General features: G+C 39.3%; 2 protein-coding genes across 2 annotated transcripts in view; one reads left to right on the forward strand and one right to left on the reverse strand.

The window, feature by feature from the left end:
- FRMD7 (FERM domain containing 7) overlaps nt 1-10565 on the forward strand; it is a 41712-nt gene extending 31147 nt beyond the window's left edge. Inside the window, 5 exon segments of the mRNA XM_060002753.1 lie at nt 4423-4518; nt 5891-6054; nt 7379-7447; nt 7790-7865; nt 9489-10565. Of these exon segments, the coding sequence (XP_059858736.1) occupies nt 4423-4518; nt 5891-6054; nt 7379-7447; nt 7790-7865; nt 9489-10565 (1482 nt within the window).
- Nucleotides 10566-12566: 2001 nt separating this feature from the next.
- The window catches only part of STK26 (serine/threonine kinase 26), a 65147-nt gene continuing 62119 nt past the window's right edge, over nt 12567-15594 (reverse strand). Inside the window, exon 12 of the mRNA XM_060003144.1 lies at nt 12567-14808. Coding sequence (XP_059859127.1) covers nt 14784-14808 — 25 coding nt within the window. The 3' untranslated portion in view covers nt 12567-14783. The remainder of the gene's footprint in view (nt 14809-15594) is intronic.

Consider the following 15594-nt stretch of genomic DNA (forward strand, 5'->3'; position numbering starts at 1 on the left):
TGAAGGGTTGTTCTCATTCAGTTAGCAGTTTTGTTGGAGGTGCCCAGTGCCAGCTAGTAGGGAATTAGTGCCCAACCCTGAAAGCAATGGTTGATGTTTACTGACTCATCCTTTTCCCAGGACTCTGTTTTCCAGAGCGGGCTCTCTCCATCACCATTAATCCTCACTCCTTGGAATGTGGCCAGAACATATTTTTCAACAGTTTTTCAGTCTTTTTGGACTTCTTATATCTGTGAGCATTCAATGAATTCAGATCCAAGTTAAGGTTTAAGAAGCTTCAGAATGATAGGCAGATACCTAGACAGGCTTTGGAATGAATCACCTGTGACAAAGAAAGGGGTGGCTTCAGACCCACTGACCCCCAGGACCGAATTAGAGCACTGAGATAAGTCACAAAGCAGATCAGGTACAGACTTGGCAACAAGAATCTTAACCTTCTAATTTATGTGGTTATAAACTTTACAGCATGAGAGCCACACTGATGGACAAAAGACCCAATGGATCACAGGCACACCTGTTCACCCAGGAGGGAATTTTTACCCAGTCCACTCAAACCCTGATTCTTTTTTATTTTTATTTTTTTTTAGATAAGCAACAAAGATATATTATACAGCTCAGGGAAATATATCCATTATCTTGTAATAACTTTTTAAAATTTTATATTGGAGTATAGTTCATCAACAATGTGTTAGTTTCAGGTATACAGCAAAGTGATTCAGTTATACATATACATGTATCTATTCTTTTTTTATTAATCTTTTAAAACATCTTTACTGGAGTATAATTGTTTTATGATGGTGTGTTAGTTTCTGTTTTATAACAAAGTGAATCAGCTTTACATATACATATATCTCCATATCTCCTCCCTCTTGAGTCTCCCTCCCACCCTCCCTATCCCACCCCTCTAGGTGGTCACAAAGCACCGAGGTGATCTCCCTGTGCTATGTGGCTGCTTCCCACCAGTTATCTATTTTACATTTGGTAGTATATATAAGTCCATGTCACTCTCTCACTTCACCCCACCTTCCCCTTCCCCTTCCCCGTGTCCTCAAGTCGATTCTCTATGTCTGCGTCTTTATTCCTGTCCTGCCCCTAGGTTCTTCAGAACATTTTTCTTCTTTTTTTAGATTCCATATATATGTGTTAGCATACAGTATTTGTTTTTCTCTTTCTGACTTACTTCACTCTGTAGGACAGACTCTAGATCCATCCGTTTCACTACAAATAACTCAATTTTGTTTCTTTTAATGGCTGAGTAATATTCCATTGTATATATGTGCCACATGTTCTTTATCCATTCATCTATCGATGGACACTTAGGTTGCTTCCATGTCCTGGCTATTGTAAATAGTGCTGCAATGAACATTTTGGTATATGGTTCTATTTGAATTATGGTTTTCTCAGGGTATATGCCCAGGAGTGGGATTGCTGGGTCATATGGTAGTTCTATTTTTAGTTTTTTAAGGAATTTCCATACTGTTCTCCATAGTGGCTGTATCAGTTTACACTCCCACCAACAGTGTAAGAGGGTTCCCTTTTCTCCACACCCTCTCCAGCATTTATTGTTTGTAGATGTTTTGATGATGGCCATTCTGACTGGTGTGAGATGATATCTCATTGTAGTTTTGATTTGCATTTCTCTAATGATTAGTGATATTGATCATCCTTTCATGTGTTTGTTGGCACTCTGTATATCTTCTTTGGAGAAATGTCTATTTATGTCTTCTGCCCATTTTTGGATTGGGTTGTTTGTTCTCTTGATATTGAGCTGCATGAGCTGCTTGTAAATTTTGGAGATTAATCCTTTGTCAGTTGCTTCGTTTGCAAATATTTTCTCCCATTCTGAGGGTTGTCTTTTCATCTTGTTTATGTTTCCCTTTGCTGTGCAAAAGCTTTGAAGTTTTATTAGGTCCCGTTTGTTTGTTTTTATTTCCATTTCTCTAGGAGGTGGGTCAAAAAGGATCTTGCTGTGATTTATGTCATAGAGTGTTCTGCCTATGTTTTCCTCTAAGAGTTTGATAGTGTCTGGCCTTACATTTAGGTCTTTAATCCATTTTGAGTTTATTTTTGTGTATGGTGTTAGAGAGTGTTCTAATTTCATTCTTTTACATGTAGCTGTCCAGTTTTCTGAGCACCACTTATTGAAGAGGCTGTCTTTTCTCCATTGTATATTCTTGCCTCCTTTATCAAAAATAAGGTGACCATAAGTGTGTGGGTTTATCTCTAGGCTTTCTATCCTGTTCCATTGATCTATATTTCTGTTTTTGTGCCAGTACCATACTGTCTTGATTACTGTACCTTTGTAGTATAGTCTGAAGTCCAGGAGCCTGCTTCCTCCAGCTCCATTTTTCTTTCTCAAGATTGCTTTCATGTATCTATTCTTGCTAACCCTGATTCTTGCTATTTCCTATTGCATGAGAGAAAATGGGAAGGGTATGAGAGCAAGACTGTCATGTTAGTTGTGATCTCTTTCATTGTGAATACTTCTGTGGACAGTTGGGAACAATATATATGGTCTATTTTGTCCTACCTGAAATCCAGTCAAAGAGTATTTATGTATTGAGTACCCTCTATCTGTTCTTCATTGTACTATTCTTTCTTTAACAAAAAACAGCTTTATTGAGCTATAATTTGCATAACATAAAAGTCATCTGTTTTAATGGTACAATTCAATGAGTTTGAGTATATTTATAGTTGGGCAGCAATCCATTCATCCTTCTATCAGTATACTTATTGTACATCCACTCTGTGCCAGGTACTAGAGCTGCAGAGGTAAACAGGCATGACCCTGACTTAAATTCTAATAGGAACTTAAATTCCAGTAGGAGGAAGACAGACAATTAAACAAGTAATTATAAACAAATGTGATGTGCTTTGTGCTAGAGGAAGCACAGGATGCTAAGGTAACACATGTGAAAGGGACTTAACATTTAAGTAAGACCTGAGGAAATTAACCAGACCAATGGGATATGATTGCCTGATGAAGGAGGGTGTTCCAGGGAAAGGGCACACAGGCAAAGGCCCTGAGAAGGATAAAGGATGACATAATCAAGAAACTAACATTAAGCATGACATATGGCTCCTGTCATTACGATAGTCACAATTTATTTTGAAAGACCAGAGAAATAACGATCAATATCAGACAATGAGTAATCAAAAGCTAATCTATCACATTTACTTTAGTTGCAGAAGTAGTATACCCAACAAAATAATGTGGTTACCTGTAGACAGTGGTTAGATGGGGACAGAGGTAGAAGTGACAGTGGTGGGCGTGAGACTTCTCAATATATTTATTTTTGTGCCCCCTTTGATTTTTGGACTATGTGAGCAAACAAACAAACAAGAGAGTTAAACTGTTTGAATAGTCCAGGAGAGCTAAAGGAGTTCAGAGGAGTTAGAAATGGGTGTAGGCTATGGCAATGATATGGAATATCCTAGAGGAGGTGCTAGTCATTCTGGGTAAGGAGAATGAGGAGACCTATGGGAGGGAAGGTACAGAGTAGGATGGAAAGGTGTTTTCTGGGAGCAGTGAGATCAAAGTTATAGTCAATATAGTTGGGGCAAAAAAATCAAGCCAAAAGAGTTTAGAGTTGATGTAGGTGGTGCAGAGCTATTGAAGGGGTTTGAGTAAATGAGTGGCAGAATAAATGGGATTTTTTTTAAAAGCAGTTGAATTTGGAAACATGGGAAGGGGGTGAGATTAGAGGAGCTATTGCAGTTCAGGTTTCCCCTGCTATTTGAAAGTAGAGCAGTCCTATGAAACCTTTCCTAGCTGAAAGAGTGTAAAGTGAAGAAGCATTACCTGAGGACACATTTTGCTAATGGGTGCACAAAATAAATCGAGATAAAGTACCGATGTACAGTTCAAAGCTATGGTGGCTTGATGCTGAGCTGCCGAGCAGAGTGTAGTTCCTGGGGAAGGAGCTTAAGAGGTGCTGCTCTCACTGCTCAGGGTGTGTGCTGGCTCTATAACAGCTCACTGCAAAACAAATGCTGATTTTTATTTTCTCCTTTTTTGGAGTAAAATCAAAAATCCTCTTTGGATTTCTTTCAGTTAGCAAAAACTTGTAATAATGTGGGTCTTTCGTCAAAGCGAAGTAAAAGCGAAGTGGCATAAAGTGAACTTTCAAAAAGTGGGGTATACCCGGATACCTGCAATCTTTTTCTACTGTGATCCCCTATCCTGGTTAGAAACTTTTCCCAGGCATGCCCCTTCTTACTTGCATTTCAGAGCAGGCTTGTGTCCCACCTGGAATGCCTTCTTTGGCCATAGCTTCTATCTAGTACAACTGGATCAGTCTGTGCAAGAGATAGATCAAGGATAGTCCTGTTCATGAAGTGCATTTTCCAACAGGTTTGCATTGTCTTACAAACCAGCTTGTGCTGAAATTCATCCTGAAATTTGCATGTGTTTCATCATAGGGAAATACAAAGATAAATACTTTCAACTGGGCTAAAATCCGCAAGTTGAGTTTTAAGAGAAAACATTTTCTCATCAAACTTCATGCCAACATCTTGGTAAGTAGCTTTTGAATAACTTCTTTTACTTTCTACTCACTTGAGATTTCTTGGTTGTTTCTGCAAATGGTTTGATTGTGAGTGATGAAATCTGCCTGGCCCTGACCAATAATATTCTCTCTCTTTTGCCTCTACATAAATAAACCAGAGCTTTAGTCATATTTTTACTAAAGGCAAAACACTAAGAAATCCTATTGGCAGTTCAAAATGAATAAAGTAATAGGAAAATGGGGTGGCTGGGATGAAAGACAAGTCTCCTTAGAAACCATTTTTCAGGGATTTGGTAAGTCAAATGAAAGAGCCCAGATCTAAGACTGTGGACATATTAATTCAACGTTATTTGCTTCCTTTTATAAAGCATTTTCATCTTCTTTCCTTAAGCAAAAATAATTGAACACCTACTACATGCCAAATAATTGAATACCTACTCTTTCCCAAAGCAGGATGTGGGGAGTGGGTATATATTAAGCAAAAGAAGCAACTATTGGGCAAGGCTGCATTGTACAGGGTGGGACAAAGGGGCTAGAAAGAATTTTTTATGACTATAAAGGAAATTAAAAATATGTATCAACTACATTTTTGACCTACAGATAATTCAGTAGTTTGGGCTTCATTCTCTGAACCTTAGCCTTAGATAAAAGTGTTCATTTGAGCAGTTCAGAAGATTGAATCCAGTGCGAAGCTTGTGACGAATCCCAGGGCTGCATACAGGGACCTGGAGAGGAATGAGAGAAGGGGAGCAGCAAAGTGGACTGCACACGTGCATGGGCAAATGGGGGTATATAGTGAGTCAGGAGATGGGGCAACCTTGCACTTTAGGTCTGGAAGACTAAGCTCCCCTACAGCCGATTAGAATACGCTAAATGAGCAACACAGAGCATCATAGAACAAGGCAGCATAAAGAGGGAGAATGTTTCTAGCTGGTGTGTTAAAAAGACTCATGTATATACAATCATCCTATAAAGCCTACCATTTGTAGGAAAGATCTCCTCCTCCCTCCCCTTTTCCTGTTGGTCATTTATAACTTCTTGCCACTTTGAAAGGATGTCCTTTGATGTTCATTTTAACCTAATTTACAACTTCATAAATATGTTCCTGGCAGAGAAGAGGGGGTAAAAAAGCGTGTGAGGTGAGGAGGGTGTGCAGAGCAAGATTTGCTTCTTAGAGAAGGTTCTGTTTTTGAGCAGTGGCCCTGTCTGTTCCTTGGAAGTTTGCCAATCATTTGGTTTCAGTAGGTGTGAAGCCAAAGGGAGCCAAGTGGAAAATCAGAAGCTGGATGGGCCCCTGGACCAATAGTTTAGAAGGCGTTGGGATTTGAAGGTCTTTGATATTCTTGAAGGATGTTTTGCTTGATGGAAATTGGTTTATACAGGTGTTGTGCAAGGATACCTTGGAGTTCACCATGGCCAGCCGAGATGCCTGCAAGGCTTTCTGGAAGACTTGTGTGGAGTACCATGCTTTCTTCAGACTTTCTGAAGAGCCCAAATCAAAGCCTAAAACGCTACTCTGCAGCAAGGGTTCCAGTTTCCGCTACAGGTAATTAAATATTGCACACAGGCAAACTAAACACACAACTTCTTTTCAATAGCATGGAAGGCAGTAGGAGGAGCTTGAATTCTAGAAGCAATAAAGAATCCATTTCAATCACATAAAGGATGATACCCTTTACTGCTCATTCTCTGTGTGACTCATTAAGTCAATATTTCCTAACAGGGAGGTAGGGGCAGGTGTACACCCCACTTAAGAGGTTAGATCAGAATTTCTGCAAGGATAAGGGGGCATATGCCGTTTGAGAAAACGTAGTCAATGAACCTACTGTTTTCCTCACGTGCAACTTACATGCTAGCCATAGGAAGGACAGCTCAACAACATCCTTTTGGTGGTGGTTAGGGAAAAGATAGGGTGAGAAAGCACTGCAGGGGCTAAGGGATTTGAGAGGTTGAACAATATTGTAGTGGAGGCTCCTTACTACACGTTAACACCTTGGAGGAAAGGAAGCGAGGTCAAAATAAGAACTTGTTTTTACTTGATCCCACCAGCCTAGGAGTTCTTTGGAAGATGCTTTCAAACTCTTAGCTAAGATAAAAAATTCGAATCCAGTGCTTCCTGTGAAGGATTTTTTCAAGTAGTAGAAGCCTGCCCCAGTAAAAAGTGAGATTTTTACAACGTACATATTTTTATGGACTCTTTCCAAAATGTATTCTACAAATCCCTGCCTTTTTAAACAGATGATACTGAGGATATTTGTCCCTTTTCTTAATGACCTATTATAAACATCACTTATTTATCCTCTGCTGGCAGCTGTAGTGCAGTGGCAGCCTCAGGGCGGGGGAGGCATGTCAGACCCTGCACCACAGTGATAAATGGCCCAGACTTTTTGGATTTTATTATGTTAGTGATTTCTTTTTTGGCTCTTGTGTTTCTCCCAGCAATCAGCTGGCTTTCTTTGCTAGTGTATGTCTGACTGGAGCAACCTTCTTCTACTGTTTAGTTAGCTGTTTTTCTCCTGTCATGGATTGCGAGACCAGACAAATAGCCTCATTAGAAACCCTGTGTAAATTTGGAGGAAGGGGAAAGGCCTTTAAAGGAAAGTATATTAGTTTTCAAGGCCAGAATTTGTAACTGCTATATAGCGCTGTTCAGAAGCATTTAAAACTTTCTGGGTTCTGAATAGTTGAGGTTGCTCTGCCAGATCCTCGGGTAAATGGGTGTATTATTAATGGGATGGTCAGAGATTCACGACATATGTCATTCATCCAGAATCTTTCGATTTCAACAATAAATGACACTTTTGAGTTTTAGTTAGCCTACTGGGTTACAAAGAGCATTCATAAAATTGTTTATCTTGATTTTATAATAGCGGAAGAACCCAAAGGCAACTTTTGGAATATGGGAAAAAGGGGAGGTTGAAGAGCTTGCCATTTGAAAGGTACATGGTTTTGTTTCTCTTTGTCACGTTGATTTTTTCTTTTTTAACATCTTTATTGGAGTATAATTGCTTTACAATGGTGTGTTAGTTTCTGCTTAATAACAAAGTGAATCAGTTATACATATACATATGTTCCCATATCACTTCCCTCCTTCGTCTCCCTCCCTCTCACCCTCCCTATCCCACCCCTCTAGGTGGTCACAAAGCACCGAGCTGCTCTCCCTGTGTTATGTGGCTGCTTCCCACTTGTCACATTGATTTTTAAGTTGAATTTAGAGATTTATAGGGATCCTGTACTCACATGAAGACTATTTCAATTCCTTCTCTGTTTGGGGATTTCAGGAAACATTACCCATCTCAGTACCATGAACGACAGTGCAGGTCCTCACCAGACCTCCTCTATGATGTGTCAAAACAAGTAAGGTTTTTGAAAATTCCTTCTTCTTTATATAAATGTAATACATGCACATTTCAAATGCTTCCAGGAATTAATTCTGCCAGAATCTCCCAGTATGTAAAAAGGTCACTCTGGTCAAGTTGCATTAGCCTCCTGGGGAGGTCTGTCAACTCAGTCTCCAGCCAATAGAAGAACATTGGGTAAACTGGTGTGTGTGCCTTATAGACTGGAAAGATCTGGCACGTCTTTAAATTGCAACCTGTATTTCTAACATCTTGCAAAATGCAGATCCAAACGAATTTCTATGGCTTTGTATTTTTAAAACTAAAAGCTACTTTTTTACCTATGAAAATCTTAAGGCTTAGAAGAAGCTATAAGGTCTTGGGTTAAGTTTTTTTTTTAAGTTTTTTTTTTTAAATAAATAAATTTAGGGCTTCCCTGGTAGCGCAGTAGTTGAGAGTCCGCCTGCCGATGCAGGGGACATGGGTTCATGCCCCGGGCCGGGAAGATCCCACATGCCGCAGAGCAGCTGGGCCCGTGAGCCATGGCCGCTGAGCCTGCGCGTCCGGAGCCTATGCTCCGCAACGGGAGAGGCCACAACAGTGAGAGGCCCGTGTACCACAAAAATAAAATTTAAAAAAGTAACTGTAAAAATAAATCAATAAATTTATTTATGGCTGCGTTGGGTCTTCGTTGCTGCACGTGGGCTTTCTCTAGTTGTGGCGAGCGGGGGCTACTCTTCGTTGTGGTGCGTGGGCTTCTCATTGCGGTGGCTCCTCTTGTTGCAGAGCACAGGCTCTAGGAGTGCAGGCTTCAGTAGTTGTGTCACGCAGGCTCAGTAGTTGTGGCACACCGGCTTAGCTGCTCCGCAGCATGTGGGATCTCCCCGGACCAGGGCTTGAACCCGTGTCTCCTGCATTGGCAGGAGGATTTTTAACCCCTGCACCACCAGGGAAGTCCCTTGGGTCAAGGTTTTAAAGTACTTTTGCTATGTAATTTTGTTAAGAACAAAGTACTATTCTCCTGGAACTGTGAGATGATGGCTTCATTTGAGTTTTATAGTATGAACCATTGCTCTCTCTTGAAAAAAATTAATCAGAGGTCTCATAAACTCTGTCTTCATTCAAGTCAGAGGCAATTTTTATCTGAAAGGCATCACAGAGGTATAATGCTGGAAGGTACCATCTATTGATTGACCATCTCATGCCATTTACAGCCCTCCTCCCCACCATTTTACAGAAAATAGGGAGGAGGCTGGAACAGGGAGGTTAGGAGACTTGCCTAAGGTCACACAGCAAATAAAGGCAGAGCCAGGACCAAAAGGCAGAACTCCTAGCTCATGAATACAGCTACTTAACCATACTGCTTGAAGTACGATGCTGGCTCAAGTAGATAGAGAATGCGGAGGCTGGGAGTGTGATGGTGTTGAGAAAGGAAAGTGTCGTGTATTTTTCAGCACATAAATTGGGATGTGGTACAAGTTATTACCTTTTATGTATCTATTTATCAACCCTGGCATAGAACATGGGTTGAAAGGCCTTTGTGAAAAACTACCTTTGAAAATTCAAGGCTGATTTAGATCCCTGCCCCCACCCCAACCAAATGGTTTTTTCCTTCTTTCACCAACATGTTCTTTCTCTCAAGGTGGAAGATTTGAGACTAGCCTATGGCAGTGGGTACTACCGAAATGTGAATGGAGTGCACGCCTCTGAGCCTGTGCTGGACAGCAGGAGGAGAAACTCTGCAGTGGAGGTGACCTTTGCAGCCGAGCTGGAGCATTCCAAACCAGAGGCAGAGCCCACATCATTACATCAGTCCCAGAGCAGTTCCTCGTTCCCTTTTATTTATACAGACCCTGTCTTTACCACCGACCCCGATCCTGACTACTTTGAGGAAAGGAGTCCTCTAAGCTCCTTCCAAACAAGCTGTAAGTTTGCTGACAATCACACGAGCACATCTTCTGCCCTTATAAGCAAAGTGAGTCCAGCAAGGCAGCTAACTTACACAGATGTGCCCTATATTCCTTGTACTGGTCAGCAGGTTATTATGCTTCCCCAAGTCTTCTTTTATGTGGACAGACCACCCCAGGTGCCCAGACAGTCTCCAATCATGGCAGAGGAAAGGGAAAGGCCAGACAGCTGTCTACAGCCTACCGCAATGAAGCCAGCCAAAAGAAGCCCAAGGAACCTCAGAATGAAGAGCTTTCAGCAAGACTTTCAAGAACTCCATGAAGCTATGGCCCAAACTACTGGCAGGGGCAACCTCAATGTAGATCTAGAAGAGGAAGATCCAAATTTAGAAGATGCATTTGCATATAACATTCAAGAGCCAACCCCTAAACGGTCCCAGAGCCAATCAGACATGAAAACTATCCGTTTTCCTTTTGGATCAGAATTTAGACCTTTAGGGCCTTGTCCTGCTCTGAGTCGTAAAGCTGACCTGTTTACATATGTGTTTGCAGAGCAGGAGTTTCCAACAGTTTTAGTGGATCAGGGAGCAACAGAAGGGTATGTAGCTAGTGAATCCAGTGATTCTGAATCAGAGATTCTTAAACCAGACTACTACTCTTTGTATGACAAAGGAATAAGTTCACCCACGGCCAGAATCCGCTTGTCTTCTGGTAGCCTACAGCTAGATGAAGAAGATGAAGATGTCTCTTTCAATACATCAAGTGCTGAAGATACGACTTTGTGAAAACCACGTAATTACTTTTTAGCTTAAAACGTGAACCCTATGAACATTTCCAGGCCAATTCCATGTTACTAACTTAGGTGAAACATAAGGAACCTTCTGCAAAAACCACTTTCTTTGTTACTATGCATTGGTATTAAGGGACTCTTCTAAGATTAGGCACTTAGCTTATGAAAGATCCAGCTCTGCCCCATTCCTCAAGCCTCACTCTTCTATTCCCTCTGAATCATTCTGGAACATGCCCTTTCCTCACCAGCCCCATAGCAGAGTGAGGTGGGTATTTGTCATCTCCATTATACATTTCCCCAAAGAGACATTATAAACGAAGGTCAGGCTCTTCAACACTGAAGAACAGTGACAGTATGGATTGACCTATAGAATTGGGTTCTGATATCATTTAGCGGTTTAGTAGACTGTGAGTGTGTTGGTCATGTTGTTCTTAAACAATACTACAACTAAAGGTTTCAGTCCTCATTATTCATGTGGGACCCAGTAAAAATGGCCCTGTTTTATGTTAAAGACTTCAATTTTTTTTTTTTTTTTTTTTTTTTTGCGGTACGTGGGCCTCTCACTATTGTGGCCTCTCCCATTGCAGAGCACAGGCTCAGCGGCCACGGCTCACGGGCCCAGCTGCTCCACGGCATATGGGATCTTCCCGGACCGGGGCACGAACCCGCATCCCCTGCAATGGCAGGCGGACTCTCAACCATTGCACCACCAGGGAAGCCCCAAAGACTTCAATTTTTATAACATATGTTAGGGGGAGCATGGCTCTCCTATATTTCAGGAACAAGAAGGAACATAGATCCTCTCAACAGAACACAAGTTTATAATTAATCTAGGACTTGGCAGAATTCTAAACCTCAGGAATTCAGGAGTTGATCAATTTCTAAAGCCAGACATCTGCCTGATGGGGATAATATGATGTTTGACTTACTCTCTATTCTTAACTAGCTATAATATGTAGTGAAAGATAAAAGTTAACATGTTGGTCTGTTTATGTAATCTCTCCTGTAAGCATTTTTTTTGCCATATCTTGTTGTGTGCATGTAGGCAAGGAAATGAGATGAATAGCATTTTAATAAAGAGTGATGGAAACCCATTTATTTGAAAATTAAGTTGTAAGTATGAACTTCATTTTGTTTCAGTCAGTTTCAGAAGTAATTGGCTCTAGCCTATAATTAAGGGAAGGGACATTTAGAGAACAAGGAAAAGGAGGGAAGCAGGTAAAAATGTATAGTCAGGGATGGAGAAGTGGTAGAATTGGGGTAGCTGAAAAAAAAAGGATAGTACTCCAGGCTGAGTTAATGAACTAAAATTCTATTTTTTTTTTTTCCAAAATTCTACTCTTGGCTGATTCAAAATTTTTCTATTATTTCCCTTGGAAGGTATAGCATTCTATTTGAGAACTTTATTTTCTTTATTGATTTTAATGGTAAGTAAAACATATTTACAAGATAATGTTAGGTAGTGACTTCAAAGAAATGATGCAATTATGTAAGCAAGCTATTTTTATATATGACTGAATGGAGAAAAGATGGATGGAATAGTTTTCTTACTCTCCTAGTCCTTACACCACAAAAATCCCTTTGAATATACCTCACTCTACCTCTTTCCAACATGCTAGCACTTTCCTTCCTGCTCCTGGAATCGAATCCGGTAACTCACAAGTCTAGAATAGCTATTTAATAATAAGAATATATTGAAACCCAATCACCTATATATTAATCCTATAGATACTCAAAGCTATATTAAGTTCATCTTTGACCTTTTCCCTAGGAAAAACTCAAATTCTTTTAGGATTATATGCTATTTCTCATCTCAGTTTCTAGAAATCTTTGTGAAATTTGTTTCCCCCAGAGAAATACAGCGTTCAAATCTGTATAAAATTTCCTAATAAAACTATAACTAGGGTGACCATAAAGTTTATTGTGTAACCTAGGAAGGACATTTTTGAGTGAAAGAGGACTCTATTAATAATTTTGTCAGGACAGGAGGCAGAAATCAGGACATATTCACTGGAGCTATAATCAATGTTTAATAATATGTGAAGAATACCTTCTAGTTTCCAATGGAAACACTGGTGTAAAAGTTCCAACAATAAATGAAAGGGGACAGGAGAAATGATTTGAAACAATTAAAATACCACACCATACCCCCACCTCAAGAAAACTAACACTGGGGACCAGGAAATTTAAATATTTATTTTTAACCCCCCCGCAAAACACTGAAGTTTGCTTACCCAGAAACAGTTTACAGGACTAATAACTATAATGAATAAGCAATACAATTTTCTATCTATGGTGCAGCTGTGCTGTACAGTTTCAAATAATCAATTTAAAAATTTGTTGCTTTTATTTTTACAAAAATATTCATTTGATACACGATATGAGCTGCAAAATTACCACCAGACCTCTACAAATTATAAACTGTAATTGAGTTTCAGTTACATAGCAGGTGAAAAATTTAACTGAACTATTACTTCAAAATACAATGTGTTAAAAGTAATTATTACAGTATAGGCACCAATGAAAAAATTTTCTTGGCATGTGACATAAAAACAACTTATTCAAGTGTCTGTATTATTACAAAAAAGGAAGAGGTAATGGCCACTTTGACTAAAAACTGTATTCTTCACTTGAAGAAAATCTTTCTTCTAATATTTGGCAATTATTCAGGTTTATTAAAATGACTTTTGTGCAAAAACCAAACTGTTCAGACCCAAACAATAAAACATTAACTATCAAAACTAATTAATATCAATGATTCTACAACTACTGAAATATAGCCCCACTTCAGAACTTAGGCAGGCATAATATATATACTGGGCTTAAAAGAAAAAGGTATTACCCATGTAACAGTACCATAAATATAACTGAAAATTAACTGTACAGTCTAACTTACCTTTGTACAGACAGAAATCATCCTGTACTATGGTTATTTTCATATGAACTAGAAAATGCTTATTTAAATACCCTTTCAAAAATGAACAAATGATGTTTATGTATTGGATAGTTATGAGGAAAAAAATGTATAAATAGTTTATAGGACATTTTATGACCATGACAAAAATATGCTGGTGTAAATTATATTCATACCTGTTGATCAGGTATTTATAATCACATGATAATCAGCTTCTTTTAAGCTCCCCAAATCCAAGCATATAATATGCGATTTGAGTTGATTTTAAAAATGAATTAAAAACTAATTCTTCCGGTATTACCAAAAATCCATCCTTGGCTAATTAGTACTGCTTTAACTTTCCAACCATGTTAAATAAGGGTCAATTGTGTCTTCTATAAGAGAAAGTAAATACTGCACACCAAGAGGTACTCTGTTGCTACATGTTGCCTCTAAATGTTTCAAACGCAGGGCTCTCAGATGTAATCATCATTGAGCTGCCTGGAATATCATACCCACTTGGGAGAAGAGTCAATAGTTTTCCAGGTTTCATTTCTAAGAGCTTATTAAAAACTTCTGCTTTGGGCTTCCCTGGTGGCGCAGTGGTTGAGAATCTGCCTGCTAATGCAGGGGGCACGGGTTCGAGCCCTGGTCTGGGAAGATCCCACATGCCTTGGAGCAACTAGGCCTGTGAGCCACAACTACTGAGCCTGCGCGTCTGGAGCCTGTGCTCCGCAACAAGAGAGGCCGCGATGGTGAGAGGCCCGCGCACTGCGATGAAGAGTGCCCCCGCTTGCCACAACTAGAGAAAGCCCTCACACAGAAACGAAGATCCGACACAGCCAAAAATAAATTTAAAAAAAACCTTCTGCTTTAAGAACGTGTGACTTGTTTCCGCCTCCCCACCAGTAGTCATTTTTAGAATATGCTTGTGTTTAAAAAAAAAGCTTTTTGAGGCTTGATGATTACAAAAGTTGAATATTTAGGATGACTTTGAAAGACCTGTATGTTTCATAACTGTACAGTTAACTAAAGATCAAAACATGAAAGGTATTCATCCTAGTAACTTAAGTAATAATGATACCTAAAAGCAAAACTGCATCTCAACATTTACTAGAATACAGGTGAAACTATAGTATTAAAAGTTATTCCTTACAAAATAATCTCTTTAAAATATAAAATGATAAACACCATCACAAAATAGTTGAATAGCTTCTTCCAAATCTTCAATGTCGCAAAGATCCAAAAGGCACGTGGAGCTCATGAGTTAAGCACTGTTAAGCTTGAAGTAGCTTTGGTGGGTTTCTCTGGGTCCATATGAAATAGAAGCCACTAACAAGGAGTTTCTTAGGGGGATTCATCTGCTGAACACCTATAAAATTAAGAAAAACTTAAATTGATATATAACTATGCATGTGTCTATTTTACATCTGTATGAACTCTGCAATGAAAGAATTGATTCAGCAAACAAAAATTGTATTGCGTCTCATCATGTAAACGTTAAAATGTAAAGCAGTTCAAAAATCCCTTCTGGGTCTGATTTTACAACTTCCAATGATTTGTTTGCAAATTGGAAAAGAGGGGAGGTTTCCACTAAAAACTAAGGGATTTTAAGAGGGGCTTTAGCTGATGAGTATAAATAGGCTTTATCAGCCAGAAAGATCTAGGAGATTATGTGTTTTACAGGCTGTATGGTTTGTTCCAACTTGATCCCAGCGGCATCACAAATACAAAGGAATATAAAGATGCACTGAGAAGCAATATAATGGGATTAAGGCTAAGATTAGTAGTGCTTTTTATAACTTGCTTGAGCTAAGGAGTTGTGTTTGTATATGCATACAAAAGTCTTGTTTTTAAAGGGAATTTAAAAATTAAATGTAAGAACTTTATTGAATGTGAACAAAGTTAAAGCAACAGTTCAAGAGGCAGTATAGAAACTGAAATCAAACATAAGAACATTTTAGAGTCTTCATTTGAGTTTCTCTACCTAAAATCCTTAACTTTTCTTATGGGGGTTAAACTTAATGAACTTTAGCACTGAAACAATGTGAACAGCAGTGTAATAAGAGTAGTGGCAAGAATGAAAGCATTCCTCAGTGGTATTTACAAGGGTCCAAATAAGAATATGTCCCCTGACCTTTTGTCTGTACTCCTACTA

Source organism: Delphinus delphis, chromosome X (assembly GCF_949987515.2).
Source record: "Delphinus delphis chromosome X, mDelDel1.2, whole genome shotgun sequence".
NCBI lineage: Eukaryota > Metazoa > Chordata > Mammalia > Artiodactyla > Delphinidae > Delphinus > Delphinus delphis.